Raw genomic sequence first — 20,187 nt, forward strand, 5'->3', positions numbered from 1 at the left:
GCGGGGCCGGGGCGCGCCCCGGGCCGCTGGGCTAGCTGCAGACGCGCCCTGCTGCTCTCCGCCCGGCCGGCGCCGGGGGCCGTCTCGCCCCGCGCGCGCTCCGCGCCTCCCCCTCCCCGGCCGCGTCCCCTCCTCCGCTCGCTCTCCCCGCCCGCCGCCCGCCTCTCGGGGGGAGGGGCGTGGGGGCAGGGAGCCGATTTGCATGCGGCCGCCGCCGCCGCCTGCACCGGAGCCTGCCGCCGCCGCCGCCGGAGCCCGCGCCAGCCCGGCCGCGCGGCCCCATGCCTCTGGCGCGGCCCTCGCGGGGCGCAGGTGAAGACGAGCTCCTAGGATGAGTGAAGGCGCGGCCGCTGCCTCGCCACCTGGTGCGGCTTCGGCAGCCGCCGCCTCGGCCGAGGAGGGCACCGCGGCGGCTGCGGCTGCGGCGGGCGGGGGCCTGGACGGCGGCGGCGGCGAAGGGGCGGTCGAGCCCCCCCGGGAGTTACGCTGTAGCAACTGCATCGTGTGGAACCGGCAGCAGACGTGGCTGTGCGTGGTGCCTCTGTTCATCGGCTTCATCGGCCTGGGGCTCAGCCTCATGCTGCTCAAATGGATCGTGGTGGGCACCGTCAAGGAGTACGTGCCCACCGACCTGGTGGACTCCAAGGGGATGGGCCAGGACCCCTTCTTCCTCTCCAAGCCCAGCTCCTTCCCCAAGGCCATGGAGACCACCACCGTGACCACTTCCACGACGTCCCCGGCCACCCCCTCGGCGGGCGGCGGCGCCGCCTCCTCTAGGACTCCCAACCGGATTAGCACCCGCCTGACCACCATCACGCGGGCTCCCACTCGCTTCCCCGGTCACCGAGTCCCCATCCGGGCCAGCCCGCGCTCCACCACGGCACGGAGCACTGCGGCCCCCTCGACGGTCTTGTCGGCGACACTCCCCTTCTTCAGCAGCAGCAGCAGCAGCACACCAGGCTCCCGCCCCCCGGTGCCAGGAAGCCCCAGCACCCAGGCAATGCCCTCCTGGCCCACTGCGGCATATGCTACCTCCTCTTACCTTCACGACTCTACTCCCTCCTGGACCCTGTCTCCCTTCCAGGATGCTGTTTCCTCCTCCTCCTCTTCCTCCTCTGCTTCTTCCTCCTCCTCCTCCTCTTCTACTACTGCTACGCCAGAAACTAGCACCAGCCCCAAATTTCGTAAGTATGCCCTGTCTGCACTGTGATTTACTCTTTTCTTTCCTTCTTGGACCCCCCCACCCCACCCCCCGCGCTGCTTCCCCTTCCTCGCCGCCCACTTTCCAGCCACCTCAACTCCCAACCAAGGTTTGGGGCACTGGAAAACTGGATGAAACTCGGCCCCAGAGGAGAAAAGGTGCTTGCCTGCTGTGGTCTGCGGGGCACCTGGGCAGCTGGAAGGGGCATCATCTAGTTTAGCGGGCCCGACTTCCCTGGGTCCCAGATGAGAACAAATAACTCCTTCCCAGGGGTTAAGGAGAGCGCTCCTCCTCCTTGCTGCAGGCCTGCTAGCCAGCTGCTGGGAGCCGCTCCCGTGGCGGGATGGGGAGGAGGGAGGCCCTTCCCGAGGCTTGTAGGTTGGCGAGGGAGAAAGGCACATGCAAATTGACGGACAAGTGGCCACCGTGGGAAGTGATGTCCGTGGGCAGAAGGAGGGGTGGTTGGATAGAGATGTTGGCAAAAGGTAGCAGAAGACGCTTCCACCAGCCTGACCCGGCCTGGGCTTGGGAAGGGTTAATTAGAAGCCATTGAAGGGAGTAGGGAAAGGAGGCGATCCGAAGCTTAGGGCTATACGGATCCCCGCCTCCCCCCACCAGTTCCTCCCACCACCGCCTCCACTGCCTTCCAGTGGCCGTTCCAAGGTGTAGTGTGGACATTATCCTGTGTCCTCCCAGACCCAGAATGAGGAAGAAGACTGGAGCCTTGCAGAGCTGCTGCCTCCAGTCCTGATGAAGGAGGAGTTTTCTCAGCTCTGCCTAGCTTTTGCTTTTGTTCCTTTCCCAAAGGTGGGGTGTGAACCTCTCAGCTCCTCTCCCGGAGCTTGGAAATGACCGGTGGACAGGGACTTAGTTCCCTGGGCGGCAGGATGAGACACCAAGCCCTTTAGAAACATCTCACACTTGGAACTTCCAGCTCAGTTGCTTGGCTACCCATCTTGGCCAGAGTGTACCTCAACAATAATTGCTTTTTCTTTATTTGGGTAGTAACTATTCAGTTTCTCCAGATTTCTACCCATATGTTAGACTACTGATTTACCCCTCCTTCCTCACCATTTCCTTATTGAGGGAACCCAGGAACCTTTTGCATCTATTGATCAGGATATGGGAACCTTGGTGCAACCTGTGAAGGTTATCCAGGACAAACCCCCAGCCTGCTGGTTCCAATTCTGTGCCAGGCTAATCTGGGAACACTTCTGGCTATGCCGGCTCTATAGAACGCGTGTATTTTGAGCCCTAACATCTGGGTGAAAGAAACAGGGCTTCTCATTAAGGCTTCATTGGGGAATGCCAGGTTTGCTTCAGGTCATCTTGAAATTCTCCATTTCTCTGACCTGTGGTCCCACCTAGGGTTGCATTTAATCCTTGCAACTTGTATACATTGATTTATTTTTGAGTGTGCATGTGGGTAAGGCCCTAGGCCTTCGCAATCATGCTCCGGGAAGCAGGGAGGGTAGGTAGAAGGGAGTCTTGTCACAAGCCAGTCACTTGCTTTCCTCTCCCTTGGCCATAGTAATCATTTCTGAGAGCACATTTTCTCAGGAGGTGTTAAGAGGTTTGTCCCGATGAATCTAGCCTGAGGTCTGATTTTGGGGGTGGTGGTGGTGGTGATGGTGGTGGTATTCCTGAGGGTGCATGCACATGCAGAAGTGTTAGCTTGGCAATGTAGGCATCACTCCTGAAGCAGTTGCTCTCCTTTTCTGATGCAGTTGATCCCTATAATGGCTTGTGGATGTCCTGCCCACCTGGTATCTGCCTGTGTGTGTGTGGAGGGGGAGGGCTGTTATATATTTGGGGGGGGTGTTTCGTATTATTTTTCCATTGATTTCTTTGCCTTCCATTCTGAAGGTCTTTAAAGAAAACCCACGGTAATTATTCCTACCCCTTTTCCACTGCCCTCCTACCTTCTGTAGAAAGGAATGGCAGCCCGTTTAATAAGTCATGATTATTGACAGGGCGCTGAGTCCCGAGGAAAAAGGGGGAAAATGTAAGTGGTGTCAATGTTCACATAGACATAGAAGCAGTGTTTGTTTTGTGTGTTTCTGGGGTCCAGTTAGTTCTCTTTTTAGCATCTTAGCAAGGAATTGAATTAAAGGATATAAAACAAAACAAAAAATGGATGTAGACAAATCTAGCAGAAATTGACCTGGTTTGCATATATGGACAAGGGGGATTTTAATGAAAGGACTATTGTCTAGTTTCCATGAAAGGAGAGTTTAAATAGGAAGGTTTTATGGTAATTTAAAGGAAAAAAAGACTGTTTATTTTTTTGCTTGCCCTTGATTGCAAGATGATTAACAAAAGGAAATTCAGATTTCATTGGAGAGATTACCAGCAGTGCTGCTGTGGACTGAAGAGTGGCCTGAGTAGCTGACCTTCATAGTTTTCACTTGTTTTGATTATATTGGTAGAGTTCCCAGGAGAGAAATCGCCTTTTCCCAAGCTCATACCTCCAGTCTTTCGTAGCCCCCCCCCTTTTATTTTTCTTTCTTAAATGAAAACTCATGGGCTGTGTTGTAGCAGCTGAGGGCAGCAAAGGTTGATGAGACTCTGCGTGCGTGCGTGCGTGCGAGTGTGTGTGTGTGTGTGTGTGTGTGTGTGTGTGTGTGTGTAGTAATGCAGCCCTGTTTTAATGGACAGGGTCTTTGCTCTTGTATTGAACATCTCCAGGCTTATAGAAGGAAAGTCTTGGGGTAATCAAAAAGACCCCTCTGTAAAGGCAGCACAGCTCTATGGAGGGAAAAAGCCGGTTCACTAGAGATCTGAGCGCATTGCTAATGGATAATGGGGTTTCTGCAAGCAAAAGGTATTTTTACTGAGGGGGGGTTGCCCATTGAGGAGGGTTGTCACTATGTCTCTGTAGGCTGGAAGACAAAGAAAGATTGAGGCTGAAAAGCAGAGGGAGCAGGGTGTGGAAGTTGCCTCTCCTTCCCTCCTCCATCCTTTATCCATGATCTGGACTGGAAGTTTCTCCTGAGTTGCTGTGACTGCTTGAGGTCCGATATGCTCAGCCTTTGCCTTCCCTTCAGGTCCTTTGAAAGCAAGCATCTGAAGCATATTTTCACGAGGTTATTCTGTCCAAAATGTCTGTGCGATACTTTGTGTCTGAATGTACAGGCTAGTTTTCCGTGTTTTCAAGCCCAAGAAGAGAGGTTCACTACAGATAGCAAGGTACCAGTGATCTTGACCAGTGCACAAACTGCCCTACTTACCTTTTAAAGAACACCTTGAATTGTACTTGTTTTACAATTATAAACCTATTCCTATATGTCCTCAATGCAAATAAGGATTAATTTAGAGACCTGCAATTATTTTACTCTGCTGAAAACAGAGCTTAACAGGTAAAAGATCAGAGTCTTAGGCACATTCAAGTACTGCAAATAGCCATGTGTAACGAGTTAGTCTTGGAGTCATGTGTGGAAGTTATGCAAGTTAATTCTGGGGAAAAAAACCTTACAAATCTTTAATGGTGTTTAGTGAATAAATAAAATACATTTTTGATATTTAAATATGATGGGAGACGTTTGAGTCCATCAAGTCTGTTGAAATAAAACCTTATCTGTTGTAATTTTAAGAAAACTATGGATAATATCTACTATTTTTCCATTTGTTCTTAAACATTCAGCCTTGTGATAAAGTTGTTCTTGGTTGCATTATAAGCAGCCTCGGTTATACTTTGTTTAAATACTATTACTCTTATTCACTGGCTTCTATCTATGAGAGTTGAGGCTTTCAATGGAAATTCCAGCACGGAGGGATTGACCCCAACCAACCCTGCTGGTATCCAGAGTGAGAGGATTCATAACTCAAGATCAATATTTCTTACGAAATCCAACTGAAAGCCTTTTTTTTTCTGTAGTACATGCTGTAACTTGAGTATGTTTTGACTTCCGTTGGCCTTAATACACGATTAGGAGACATTCCTTCTTTAATCCGTCACACGATACAGTTTTGTTCTTCAGGCACTTGAGTGGTCCTAAGGAAATGAAGGGGAGGGTGGGTGTGGAACAGGCAAGGCTATTGTTAGGTCGTTTTGATTTTGGTACCTGTACATTAAAATAATGTGGCTCCAGCATGTTTTTCCAGCTCCGCATAACTGGATAAGGAATTTGAGATAAGGGACTGGAGGGTCTCATCCCTTTTGCAGATTTGATAAGTGAATTCAGCCACCTTTGTATTTGTCCTGTCCCCTGGATAGTTTTTTTTTTAAAACACATAATGTTGCTCCAGATATTTGGGAGAACAGAAAGAAGACAGACACAACTCCAAAATAAACAACTTCTCTTCATCACTGGAGTCCAGTTTTCCCACAGGCAGGTGAGGCCTCCAGCTAGAGCGCTGGCATCCGGCGTAAGATCAGATCCAGTGTGTACAGGAGCAAGATCGCGCCCACCTCTTGGCATGGGAAGTGCTTGCTCAGCCCTGCATTCTGGTTTCTTCCTGTTCCCTTTGTAGAAATGGTTTCCTCATAACCTCTCATATCTAATGCCAAACATAGCTCGTTTTTTCCCCCCGTTGTGTCAAAAAAGGAATGTGGAAGTGGCCCTGAAATAGGTAAGAGGAAAGGATGCGCCATAAATCTAAGTCTTCAGAGTGCATGTGAGTGGCTTGTGAATAGACATGAAATTCATTTTCCTCCCTTTGATTTTTTTTTTTAATCTTCAGACCTGTACATTGAGTGAGGCTCAGAGCCGGTACTGCACTGGCAAATACCTCGGAGACATTTTCAGATCCTAGAAATTTTACTTGGCGGCACTCAGGAAAGACTTAGTACTTACAGATGCACATGCATAGTGCAGGCAGGAGGCAGCAATAGACTCAATTTGGAATTTGCATTTTGAGAATGAAAGCTACCTGTCGACCTGTTTCTCGTTCTTGCAATTATTAATGAAGACCCTAGGACATTTAGTTTGGTTTTCCATGGTCACCACTCTTTCACTATAGACCCAGTCTTTCATGGTATTGAACTCTGGTGCTATTCCAGAGCTTGTTTTGTTTATGCCTTTATGGCTTAGCATAAAGTATAAGCAGTGGTCAGTAAATGAATACATTTTCATTAGGTGTTCTTAATATTTATATGTTTCAAGTTGTTTTTAAAGCTAACCCTTTAAGACATGTTGCATTGCTGATCACCTGAAAAAATAATTCTAACCACTTAGATAACTGAGTACTGACTTTGTTCTTTTTTTGTCACCAATTGATGGACGCTGAATGGTCATTTATTTTCCTACATGAGTTAGTGTGAAATGATTAGTTTTGTGGCATATATCATCCGATTGAATGGCACAGTTGTACAATTAAGCATAAGCTATTAAACCGTTCATATCATTACATTGTTTCCATAGCACATGTCGTGGATTTCAGTGTTTTAGTTCACTGACCATCTAAACGGAGCACTGCAATGTTGTAAGTTAGATTGGCTAAATTTAAAATAATCTGATAAAGCGAGGATGGAAACAAGAAACGAAGATTAAACTTAAAACCGTGTGGCATTCATACTCCCATATGTTGATATAGGGCCACGACTTTTCCCCGTGTGTTTGTTGACTGGTTTCAGTCTAAGGTCTTGCACAAGACACACCTATAATTTTCTCTTCTTAAAAGACAATGGGGAAGGAATCCTAACGCAGTTCCTCCTACACACACTATAGCCTCCACTCTGGGAATCTTCCTATATGATTAAAATTAAGTTTGTTTTTTGTACTTAAACATTTAAACAACTCTTGTAGAGCCTTCAGATTTACCCGACTATATTTTAGTAGGTGAGTGGCATGGTTTCCCCTTGAATCCTAGAGAACTAGAACCAGTGGCATCAACAGGTGTGTTATCACTGTTGGACCTGGGTAGACACAGGTCTCCCTGGGCATTCAGCAGTGTTGAGGCTTCCTTGAGCCTTGGCCTGGTACCAGCGCTCTGTTCACCGTGCAGTGGATGATGGGGAAGGTGGCTTGTGATAATAATGCTGAATAAGGGAGATTGCTTACGAAAGTATTTTCTTCAGTAGGTAATGGTATTAAAAATGAGAGCCAGCTAGGATGTGGTTTGGGGGACCATCTGCAGGTCCTACACAGCAGTACCAGGGAGCATAAATATCTGTACCTGGTTTCCTACGTTAGTGGTGTAACTTTGAGCAGTCAGCTCAGTCTCTGGTTTCTAACCCGATTTCTCTCGGCTAATGAGAGCAGTGGTTATAACCCGCCATATGAACTGCTCATGAAAAAGCTTAGGAGCTGTAAGAACACTTTTTTTTTTTGCTAAGAGAGTCTGGTTGTTTCCATATAGGGGCCCATTAGATTCAGTTGATAGCTTGGAAGTGGTGTGCTACTTACCTTGAGGGACTCTTTCATCACCGTGAGAGACTGTGTCCCCTGGAGTCTCTCTCACGTTTTTCTCTATACCTTGGCCCACGCAATGGAGCATGGCATGGAAATCTGCCTCAAACCGCCCTGGACATTTATTTACGTGTCATTTCATTCTTTGCTTGGTAGGTGCTTTTCAGAGTATTTTGGGCATATTTGTGAAAGGTGATTAGATAACAGTTTGAGAGAAATGGAATGAATATGCTCAATTATCTGGACAAAGAACTTGGAAGAGTCATAATAAAAGAAAGAATGCCTCAAATCTCTCTTCATGTCTTCCCCTCTTTGTGGTACATCTTACTGCTATTGGTCTTTAAGCCTGGGGACCCTTGAACACTTAGCTCAGCAAGGACATGTTGAAGTCTGCTTCTCCTTTAGTGTAGGAATCACTCTTCTTAGAGTTGATGCTTCCGAGTGTTCGTGTGTTGCCTTCCTTCAGCAAAGAGCACTTTGGGTGTATACCTTTGCGCTTTGGGGAGAGCATCTTGCTTCAAGTGTGCCTTTGTTGGACCCTTCATCCTGAAGTATATTTTAAAGAATGACTTTTTTGGGGGGAGGGGGGGCTATAAATGTCACTTCTCCAAAACAAATACGGGTCACATAACTATGATAGACGATCATCCCAGGCCAGAAAGAGAGGCCAGGAACAAATTGCAACAAAGAGCTCAGAATTCATTTTAGAAATGGAGTTTGGAAAAAAAAAAAAAAGAAATGGAGTTTGGGGCCTATGTAAGGGCGTAAGATGCTGTCATTGAGACCTCTTGGGGGTGAATACAATATAGCTACAACCGTGTTAGGTGTTTGGTTTTGTTGCTGTTTTACTATCTGCTTTAGCATTAATACATGATGGTTAAGATAATTAAAATAGAATTTTTATGCTGAACATTTGCTAAGCTTTCTCAAGCATCAGTCTACGATGACCGTATATGAGAGCTGGCATGGTATTCCTGTGAATTTTGAGGGAGTTAGAATTCATTAAAATATACCATCAGCCTTGTAATTATTTTGAGATGAGAGTGTCTTCTTATATCTGTGCCTTGATGTGCAGAAATGTGCAGTCCCCATCTTGGAAGCGCTTGAGGATGCAGGCCATTATAACTGTGAGGGCCACCCCTGGCGGGTAGCCCCGTGTGACCGCAGTGCCTGCCCTGCACCGATTGAAACAAGAACGCAAAAGCCCCAGGGCAGTCACCTCGTCCTGAGCGGGAACCAGAAAACGCTCGCTGGGGTTGAGTTAATTTTGACTCATAGTGACCCTAGAGGGCCAAGCAGGATGGTCCCTGTGGGTTTCCGAGGCTATACGTCTTTATGGAAGCAGACGGCCTCGTCTCTCTCTTGCCGAGCTGGTTGGTTGGTTTGGATTGCCGACTATTTGGTTAGCAGCCCAACACTGCCCACTGTGCCACGCGAGTGCCCTGGTGTGATTATGGCAACCGTCCATGCAGTCCAACTGGGCTTTAGGTGAATATATAGTATGGTCAAGGTTGTAAAGGTTTGGTCATTGGAAAGATACGTGTACAGGTGATTGCATCACATCCAAATTACAGTTCCTTCACCCCTTCCAGTGTTGCCAGATCTCTGTACATTGTCTCCTCCATGCACTGGGCACATAGACAGCGGTATCTGCCCTTGGAAACTCTGTCTATGGCCCTTCTGCCCTGTGTTCTTTGGTAAAAGGGAGATTTTCTTACTAGAGGAATTACTTTGTGTGTTCATCTGGGTACTTTAGAGAAACAAATTCACAGAAACTCATGTATGAGAGAGAGTTTTATATAAAGGTTAAGTGCACATCAAGAAAACATCCCAACCCAGTGCTCCCCAAGCCCACAAGTTCAACATTAACCCATATGACCGACACCAATCCACAAAGTCATCCTCTATCTCACAAAGCACTATGACGCTGACTGCAGGAGGAAAGCAGAATCAGTGAATGTGTAAGCTTCTCAGCACTGGCAGAGGTTTCCACAGGGCTGCTCCAGCACCCAGGGCTGCATCGGGGTAGGTCCTGGGGATGTTTTGCAGGAAGTGAGCCTTGCCAGCTGAAGCAGGGAACTGGCTAAGGCAGCCTCATCCTGGTTTGACCATCACAAAGCAAGAGACCTGAGAACTAGAAAGGTGAGGCTCACTGAGCCATTTCTCTCTCCACCCTTCAATTAACCCCATATGTGTTTATCAGCCAGGTTAGCACAATACAATATTCTTTCCCTATCTCTCCTTGGTTTTCAGTTCAAGGAGAAATTCAGAAGATATTCCAATAAGAAATAAGTCCTCCGTCCCTTTACATTTATATTCCTTGAACTTCTCAACTCTCCACTTTACTCCATGGCTGCTTGTGAGGTGATTTGATCTAGGAAGGACAGAAAAATAATTAACAAACTCTCTGCTTCCTAACAACCCCTCCCCCCCGAAAACAAAAAAACAAAAATCCATTCCGACTCAAAATAATCCCACCCAGGGTTTCCTGCGACTTTAAAATACAGCCCCAGCTTTACCCATGATTTGCTTGTGAGTTTGAAACACAGACCTTGTGATTAGCTGACCCAAGGCCTAACGTACAGTACCACCAGTTCACTGAATATAGTATCTTTGCCTATGTGGAGTCAGTTTTTTTTACTATAGTAGGTTGTGCATCATATGCTGAGACTAGCCAAGGGGAAATGCATGAGGGAATATTTCACATGATGCCTCTTAGATCTGTAGATTCTAAAATACCCTCTCGCCTACATTGTAGAAGTTACAACCTCTCAGAGCACCTGAATTCTCCTTTGGAGTTTTATTCCAAAATGTTCACCACTGACTGTATCTAAAAACACTTGTCAAAGGAAGGACACATGGGGAGACCCACTAGGGGAAGGTCTCTCTCCATTTTCATACACTGCCATTGAGTCCATGCCAACTTAGAGTGACCTGACTCCGTAGGACAGAGTAGAACAGCCCTTGTCAGTTTCTGGGATTAACTTTTCGTTGGAGTAGAAAGCCTCATTGTCCTCCCACAGAATGGCTTGTGGTTCTAACTGTTGACCTTGTTGTTAGCAGCACAACGTATAACCCACTAAGCCACCAGGGTTCAGGAAGACTAATGTGAAGGATGCCCAAACCCCGTAAGACTGGGAATCATCCTGTTGCCTAACAGACCGCTCAGACCAGACAGGGTAGCTGATTTGCATACTCAAATTTTCACTAAACAAGCATTCTTCAGCAAAGGGCAAAACCTAATGTCTCTGTGGGGAAAATAATCAAAAGGGGCGCACAATTGTTTACAATCAAACCTATCCTGAATAAATGGATATTTAGCTGACTTTTCAGTATATATGACTTTTTTTCTGTATATAAAAAAACCTGACAAATGCCCACACATGTTGAACCGGAACAGCTGGTAAGGTTTCTGCCTGAACTAAGTGAAAGGAAGGTGCTCACCAAGTGTCAGCTCCCAAACCTGTGTATGCCAGTTGTTTTTGTTACAGTAATTAGGTAATGTATTTAAATATTATGCAAACCGGTGAGCTAATTGTGCTTTCTTGGATATGCTTCATAAAGATAATCATCGAAGGAGAAAAAAATGTTGAAGTTGTGGGCAAGATAATGTAAAAATTTAAGGGAAAATGTATTTCTATATTCACAAGAAATATACAGTTGAATTATTTTACAGGTGACTAAGTTCCGACTTCAACATGAATAAGCACACTTAAAAATCAGAGGATACAGTACTGTAATTTTTCATTCCTGTGCATTCAGAGAAAAGCTTTGACTCTATAGCTACATATTTGGCAAGTGAATGTACATTTGGTTAAAATAAAATTAATAAATAAAATATTAAAATTAGTGTAACCATTTGGTAAATATCCCAGAGCAATTGAAATATGTTTCAACTATTATTAAGGGTACTAGAAAATTATCATAGAATCTTAAGATTAAACTTTGGCTAGAAACTAATGTAGGATGCCAATAACGTAGATGGATAGATTTAATATGTAGTAGCCATCTCAAAGAAACAAATTATTGATGGTGGTTATTTCTGGGTTGTACAAGAGGGTGCTGTTTAATTTATTGAATTTTAAGTTTTCCAAATTTTATTTAAATACCATGCGTTAGCTCTGTAGTAAAAAGTTGACATTTTTGAAGAGTAAGGAAACTTTGGAATTAAATTATTCATCTTAGTTCTGGAGAATGTTTTTAGTCTAAGAGTTTGTGTTCTCCTTGGTGGTATCACCATTACGTTTTGCTTTAGTGATATTCCTGCTGTGAAGTGCAGATGTGTAGACAGGCAAACGCATTTCCTTTGCTCCTGGGGAATAATGATTTTCTGAAGGCAGCATGTCTTACCCTGAGCCTTTGATGACTAAACTCGACCAGATTAGGATATGGAAGGTAGTTCGTGTAGTCTGTAGTCAGGCGCTGTTTGGCAGATCCACTGTGGGTAGACCACTCACCCCCTGCCAGCAAGGCAATTTGGACTCATAGTGATCACCCTTTAGGACGGACTAGAACTGCTCTTGTGGGATTCTGAGGGTATAAATCCTTATGAAAGTAGAACACCTCATCTTTCTCCCGTGGTGCTGGCTGGTAGGTTTAGCTTGCCAACCTTGTGATTGGTAGCCCAGTGCTTAATCCACTGTGCCACCAGGGGTCCTCATGGGCAGGTATTGCCAATGGGAATCAGTCAGTTATATGTACACTAGCCAATGATCTGATATGTTTCAGAGATCAAATGGAAGGACAAAACCAGGGCTTTCAACCTGTTCAGTTTGACCTCTGCTAAAAATTTGCATTTTCAGCCTGTATCTACTGAGGTAGATTCTATAGTTCAACAAGAGTTCAGACGGTTCTTATATGTACATTAGAAAGAAAAAAAAACGACAACAACCATGTGTTAGAATTTAACTTTAGACTCAGTAGCTCTGGGGTGGAAAGTTGACATCTCAGGATGTGGAGTGTTGTACCAGAATGAGTCATTTAGAAGCCCTGGCTAAAGCAAAATGGATCTGGATCTTAAAACGGAGAGCACAGATCAAATGCCAATGGGTAGGATAATGTATTGGAAGATTTAGTAGCTATTGTAAGCCTCACACAGAATCACAGGATATCATATGGCAGGTGGCTAGATTATACCTACTGCCACCAAGTAGATTTAGACTTATAGTGGCCCTATAGGACAGAGTAAAGGTGCCCTTTGGGGTTTCTGAGGGAGGCCGTCTTTATGAGCTGAGCCTCTTGTTTCTCCCGAGGAGCACATGGTAGGTTTGAACTGCTGCCCTTTCTGTTTAAACCCAACATATAACCCAATATGCACCAAGCTCCAGGTTGGCCTGCAGATAAATAGATTGCACTGCTCACTGCCATCAGTAAATGCTGACTCCTAGTGACCCGAAAGGACATAGTAGCGCTTTTCCCCCCAGAACCATCTGGTGGTTTTGAACTGGTGGCCTTGCAGTTGGGCCCACTACACCAGCAGAGCTTTCATCAGCCAGTAGAAAATGGTAATTTGTGGGGCCCATGGTCCTTTGATGAATTGTGCTTAAAGTACACAGTGTCTTACAAATAGCATGATGAGCAAGAGCCAGAACAAGACAAATGGCTCAGTTTATGTGAGGTTCAAAAGTGAGAAGATAATTGATTATCTTTGGAGAAGAATTAGGTAGTTACTGGAAGGGAACCCAAGGTGGGAGTACTTGGAAAGAACGCATAACGTTCTGCTTCATGGTCTGAGTACTTGCTATAGGAGGGGGCTTTAATAAGTTCCTCGGAAAAGTCTGTTATCCTTTAATTCTGTTTTTCTATGAACTTTTGGAAGCCATCTGGGATGGTGAATTTAGTCTCTAAATATTCATCAGGCCGTAGACTCTTGAACTGTACTTTCTGTCGGTACACTATCAAGCAGTCCCTACTGCGAAGAAATAACTCCTTCAAAACACTCCCCACCAGCAGGTTGGTGGCCTGCCTAAGTGCCTTTGTCCATTGAAAGACAAGTCATGGCTCTGAGTGTTCGTTGTCCACACATCGTAGGCTAATAGATGTCATCAGGGGCCTTCTGGCCTCAGCAATGCCCTTTGTTTTCTGGGTTCTACTCTAGTGAGCTTCCGGGCAGAATTGATGCCCTTTTGGAGCAAAGCCTTCGTTAATGGAGGGTTTGTATTTATACTAAACACAATGCTCTTTTCTTCTGTATTGAGCGGGTTTCTGAGACAGTGTAACATTGCTACACTTCTTAAGAGATCTTATACTTCTAAAACTTCTTAGACTTAAGTCCTGCAAGTGACTCATGAGCCTGCAAGTCTCACGGGGCATGCTACACAAGACAGCGTATTGGGTCAGGGCTTCGTTGAGAAGACGAGATCACAGACATCAGAGGATAATTAGGGGCTCTGAAGTTGATTTTTGACACACGGTGACCACACATGACACATGGGATTACCGCATAGGGTCTTTGGTATTCTAATCGTGATGGGAGCAGACTCTCCGGTTTTTTTTTTTACTTGCTGATGCTAGGTGGGTTCATACCCCAAATCTTTCTGGTTAGCAAGCAACGGACCACTTTACTATTGTCTGTCTGTCTGTCTCTCATACACTGCCATTAAGTCGATGCTAACTTACTACAGTGCTCTGACTATAGGACAGAGTAGAACTGCCCCTGTGGGTTTCTGAGACTGTAACTCTTTACCAGAGTAGAAAGCCTCATCTTTCTTCTAAGGAGCACTTGGTGGTTTCAAACTGCTGACTTTGCAATTAGCTGCCCAATGCACCTCTTCTCCACCACTAGTGGCACTTCGAGGCCTCTCGCTTTTAGGTAAGTGCTAAAGTACATTGTTGCAGCTGATAAATCCCATTGGGTTATTTCAGATAAGTTTGATCAGAATTAGGTAATTCCAAAGGACAATTTATTGACGCAGAGAATCGGAGAAGGGAGGGTGAGAGAGAGAGACATTGACAATTGGTAGGGAGAAGTCTGGACTGGTGAACAGAGAGAGGGCTTTTCTTGAGAATCAGTGAGTTACCTTGTCTTTTGGGCAGGGCCTGATGGAGGAGAAAGTTTGGGGGAGGACATAGCTAGGCTGCCATGAGTCGGTGTAAGAAAGGGCATGATAACTGTTGTTTTTTCTTTTTAATTATTCTTTTTAGATAACAGAGGTCTCAAGCATAGCTTGGAGGGAGGAATGAGCAGCAATTTCTGCGTACCTTCAAAGGCCAAAGTATCTAAGGTGATTAAAAGACAGGGTTCTTGATTGGCAATAGAGATATTTAAGTGTTACTTCATTTCAATGCCTTGTCAAAGTGCTGGAACAGCAATAGAGTTAACATGTTTGAGGATGTTTAGTTCTCCCACGGTCATATCAACACAACTCTAGATTTAAGGCCAAACAGCAGCTTTTGAGGATCTAAAAATTTGAAAGTAATGTGTGTCATCAGGAGAATTATAACAAGAAGCAACTTGAGTTTAGTGCTTCACATAAATTAAGCTGTGACTGCCTTTAGATTTTTTTCAAGCCCCCCTCCCCCAAATAAAAATGAAACCTTATGAATTGATTGCCACACTGCTCTCTGGATTCCATCTGTGGTCCTCTTCCCCAAAGCGACTCAGCACCATTGGGGATCTTGCTGGCCTTGCTCAGCAGTCACAAGCCAACCCCACTGTTGGCACTCACCGCATGGGAGGGATGAGAGGGGAAAAGGATTTTGCAATTGGAGCCCGCAAGGAGCTATGTGGTCAGAGGAGGCTGCTACCTGGGAGGGGAGACACGGACACACTCATCTGCACACCTTCTACCACCATGAGCTGTGTCTCTCACAGTGTTTGCTTCATTTAGTCATTCTGTCACCACCAAGAAAAATGGAGAGGATGCGGGAAAGGGGGCCAACATCAACGGTACAAAAGGAAGAAATGGTTCCAAAGAAGGAGGTAGATTGTGGCAATGACCGCACAACCCTTCGTAATATGATTGACCTACAGACGTGTGTGATAAGTTGATGACAGCTCCATAACATTTAAGAGAAACTATTTCAGATCGGAAGCAGATCCATTACACTTGCTGTTTCACTTGATTCTTAGTCATTCCTGGATAGGAGACTAACACTGCACAACTGCAAATGTAAAAGTGCTTTAAAATAGTCTCCTGTCATTTTCACTGATCAGATAATTTTCACTGTTGTCTAAGTTTATATATCATAGGCAACTGACCCATACTACTTGTTATTTGCATGCACTATTTTCAGGTTTTCTATTTTACTGCCTCAGATACAGGTGAATTAATGTCATCGTTTGTTTAGGTAATTGTGTATTTGATCAAGACATTGTTGAAAGGAAGGCAGCAAAGCTGTAGATCAGGGTTTTAACAAAGTCAGTATCATGTCTGGGCTTCCCTTCATCACTTGATTTGAAAGCTTCTAAATGACCTTCTGTGACATCACTCTGATGCTCATCTTTCACCATGAGCAGCTCTGAGTAATTTATGAGAAATAATGAAATGCTGTTTCCTACTGTTCTCTGCAAATGGCTGAGCATTGTAAAAGTTGAAGGCGCTGTATTACTTCTAAGTGACTAGATAACACAGAAATGTTAACCCTACAGAAGAAAGGTCAAGTAGAGGATGCTGCTGGGGAGAACGGCAGAGCCTTCTAGCTAGTGCTGTTGTTCGTCTTTCTGCATCACCACTGGACCTAGTGTCTCCACGGTGGACTTCCAGAATGGCAAGGAAGGATTCATCCCTTCAGCTAATTGAGTTGGCATAGGACAATAATGGTTTATTTATTTGGACTAACAAGAGCCAAGCGCATAATAGTGGTTTAAAATATGAAACCCAAATGAATATCTTTTAAAAGGGATTAGCAATGGTCAAGCTCGGGGGATGCTACCATATGCCAACTTAAATAGGTTACTTATGCACTGATACTGAGAAGGGATATTAAAAATAGCAGATATTAGGATGGTTCTATCTCTGTATTCATAATGACACAGATAGATGACTTTCACAAGCCAGATTTTATTTTCTCCAAGTTTAGGAGGCTCAGTTCAGATTGAGGGTGCCAGCATATGAAGGCTGACCCGCTGTTGGTTCTGGAGGGAGGGTCCTTATCTCAGAACTTCTGTTTCTGGGGGATCTTCAAGTGGTTCAGTCCCCCTCTTCCCCTACTTCTCCTCTGCTCTCAAGTTTACTCTCCCAGTATTCCCAAAGACCTTGACGCCCTGCGCTAACCCTGCCTGATTAAGATAACAGGATACCCCATTCCCAAATGCGATTTTAACCGTAGACATAGAGGTTAGGGTTCACAATACGTGTTTTGGGGGAACATAATCCTAAACAATATCTGGCCTGTTTAAAAAAATGAATGCTATTACTTACTGTGATACATCCCAAGAGGTTTTATGGAAAAGTAGAAATAATGGACATTCTCTATGAACTCAAACAAAACTCCCTTTGTCTACCCTTTGTATACTGCTAACTACAAGAGCAGTAGTTCAAAACCACCAGCTGCTGGTCAGGAGAAAGCTGATACTTTCTAGTTCACCCAGGAAATCCACAGGAGCTGTTCTGTTCGGTACCATAGGGTCCCACAGGGTCACTTTGAGTAGAAATTGACTTGATGGCAGTGAGTTTGGGTTGAGTGTATAGGAGAGGAAGCAAAAAAAAAAAAAAGGGAAAACATAAGGTGTTTTTTTTTAATTACTACTAAGGTTCCACTTCATATATGCCCTGCTTTATGGAATAGAGAAGCTACTGTGCCAGGGAAGTCAGCTATTTGAATAATGGAGAATATTTTCCTTTTGAAGAAAAAGGATTGCTTCCTTGCACCATGAGAAAGAGAGACTCAGAGACGGAGGGGGTCTCCAGACGCCTGGTGGATGAGTGGATTTGGCTCTGCATCCTGACTTTGTTGAGGTTAATTGAGTCAGCCATGGCAGGCCCCATGTATATCCACATGTGTCTGCGTTCAGTGGACGAGTGCAGGCAAGTTCTCTCAGTATGTCACTTGTCTTAGGCTCTTAGCCATCAAAACACTGGCTTCGGGTGGGATCAGGTGTGCCGGTTAAATTCACTTCAAAGAGGCTAGCTCAGAAGAGTACAGTGACCACTTTTGAGGATCCAAAGGGGTCAACATTGGTAGATTTTCTTTAAGGACTCAGAACAATCGCATGGACTTACGATGGATGCGTTTTTAGGAAAGTGAAACCTGCAGTGATGAGCAAAAGGTTAGAAAAGTACCATTCCCATCGTGACAGCGCACCTGCTCGCTCTTGGAGAATGTCCGTGAGAAACCCTCACCCACCCTCGCCTGCCCCTCCCGGTTTCTCTTTGGATCTCAAACTCAGTGAACAGTGTCAAGCTTGCCAAGATGGGTTCATTGATGTGGGATTAATTGAACAGGGGAGCGTTCTCAGAGGAAGGCTTAGAGTGATGGAAACATTGCCTGCAGAAATGTGTGGGTACAAATGGAAGTTCTATCGAGGACCAATAACTTCAAGTTACAATATTTTTGTTTAATAAAGGCTTCGGCTGTCTAGAAAGTACAGCAATACTTTCTGACTTACCCTCAGCTATGTAACTGGCGATTTTTCCGTTTTAACGGTCTTCGTGTGCACCGTTCAGTGCCGTTTGCAGGCTTCTCGTGTTACTGGTCAAACACCACCAGAATTAACTCTGCCCATACGGTTTGCAGTCTCTCCCAGCGATTCGAAAATAAATCCAGACCACGTATATATTTAAATTGCCCTTGACAAATTGCCCTGCACCATGCGTCCGTGCAGTTGCTACATGTCATTTGCAATGGCTGTGTGCTCTCAGACGGGTTTGCCGTAAAATAGCGGCCTGTCCTTGTTAGAGTTTCAAGTCCTTAATTGCAAGGTAAAGCATGTCTTTATGCGCTGCACTCCTGTTGTGAAAATTGAATTCAATTGTCCGTCTGTGAGCTCTTTAGACTGACAGGCGAGTCTCTACATGGGCAAACCACGGAGGAGGGCAATCGCTGGCCAGCAAGACTTTTACGCGCAGACACTTTGCGGACGTTTGCCCCTGAATGTTCTTGTTTCCTGAGCCGTCATTCCGTTGCCAAATGAAATCATCTGTTCCCTCTGACTAGGACGGCTTCCTTTCCTCCAGAGATGCCCACTATGAGTTGTGAAATAGCTGCATAAACATCCACCCGCTGCTTTTAGGGAAGAAGATCTTAAACATCCCCTAGCCTCCCCCCAACCCCCAAACTGTTGTGTTGGAAATCCACTTGAATCCTCCATGATCAGTTCAGGTAATCGAGTACCTGAATAGAGAGGCTTCTGTGCCAGGGAAGTCAGCTGCTTGAATCTTGGAGAGTAGTTTTAGCTTTTGATAAGCAAGGCTTACCTCCTTGCACCACGGGAGAGACTCGAAGAAGGAGGGAGTCTCCAGACACCTGGTGGATGAGTGGACTCTGGCGGCTCTGTGTCCTGACTGTGGTGAATTGGCAGCCCCCGTGTGTCCCAGAGTACAGTGCTGCATGGACCTGTGCCCTCGTCACCACGTCACTGGTGGCTGCTGTGTACCCAAGAGCATTCCAGCCTCTCTCCCCGCACGATCTAGTGTGCCCCAGGTACCGACCTTTCTATGACTCACTAGTAGATCCGAGGGCTTGATTCTCCCTACACTGCCTTCTTTGAGAAGCTCTTGAACCCTGCCTGCAATGGGTGACCTTATTGGTATTTGAAACCCCTGTGGTGTCGATTTTGGCATTCTGGTAGCAACATGAAAGCTCCCGCCGTACAATAAACGAACAGGTGGCAGACTTCTCCACCATATTCTTACTACCTGTGAGCTTCAGCCTGGTCCAGAGGGCGTGGTCTATCAAGAGGGTCCACTCTAAGCAATCCGCGCGTGGGCTCCTCAGGGTGCGTGTTTACTAGGTTGTTAGCCTTCTTTCCGTATGCTGAGTCTTCCCCTTCTTGCTCGAGGCCCCACCACTTTGTAACCTGAACAAAGACCCCATAAAGACTACGAAGAAGTTGCACCCACAATTCTGGAAGGTGCTTCCCAGAGAGACTGGAGATAAGCTGGGGAGCCTTCACTTAGCGAAATGTATTACACTTTTGCAACACATTTTTTAAATATGATTTTTCCTCTCTTCTGCGATGGAAAATTGGAAATAAGAGAATTGGGTGGCTGGATCTGAAAGAGGGGAACTAGTAAGGTACAGTGGGACAGTCACTGGACCCTATTTTGAGAATGTGGTCCCAGTTCTGCTGCTCTCTTGTTTGAGACTCAGGCAGACTATGTAATCTCTGAGCCCCGGCTGCCTGTTCTATAAATGAGACGGTTGGTCAAGGGGTTCCCTGCATCTGTTTCTATGCAGCTAAATTAAACTCAAGAGTGGAACTTTTTGAATGACTGAATCTTCTGGTTATAGACCCTCTTGTACCCATCAAATTTTCTTTCTCTCACCATCTGCCCCAAACGCTTATTTTTGGGAGTGTAGTTTTAGTGGGACATTTCCCATTTCAGCCTTTAGTGATTCCCATATTTTAGTGTTCTGAATAGATAGGACCTGGTTGTATCCTAAAGTCAAGTGAAGATTGATTATTTTCTGCTTTAAAAAAATAATCCTTTATCCTTCCCCTGGCAGATGTAGTGCATGGTAGCCACCTGTAGA

The 20,187-nt window shown here is 45.5% G+C and overlaps 1 protein-coding gene across 4 annotated transcripts in view; it reads left to right on the forward strand.

The window, feature by feature from the left end:
* Positions 1 to 331: 331 nt before the first annotated feature.
* NRG3 (neuregulin 3) overlaps positions 332 to 20,187 on the forward strand; it is a 1,273,738-nt gene continuing 1,253,882 nt past the window's right edge. For all 4 annotated transcript variants that reach the window (XM_075559154.1, XM_075559155.1, XM_075559156.1 and 1 more), the window contains exon 1: positions 332 to 1,184. In XM_075559154.1, coding sequence (XP_075415269.1) covers positions 332 to 1,184 — 853 coding nt within the window. The remainder of the gene's footprint in view (positions 1,185 to 20,187) is intronic.

Source organism: Tenrec ecaudatus, chromosome 10, assembly GCF_050624435.1.
Source record: "Tenrec ecaudatus isolate mTenEca1 chromosome 10, mTenEca1.hap1, whole genome shotgun sequence".
NCBI classification, from domain to species: domain Eukaryota; kingdom Metazoa; phylum Chordata; class Mammalia; order Afrosoricida; family Tenrecidae; genus Tenrec; species Tenrec ecaudatus.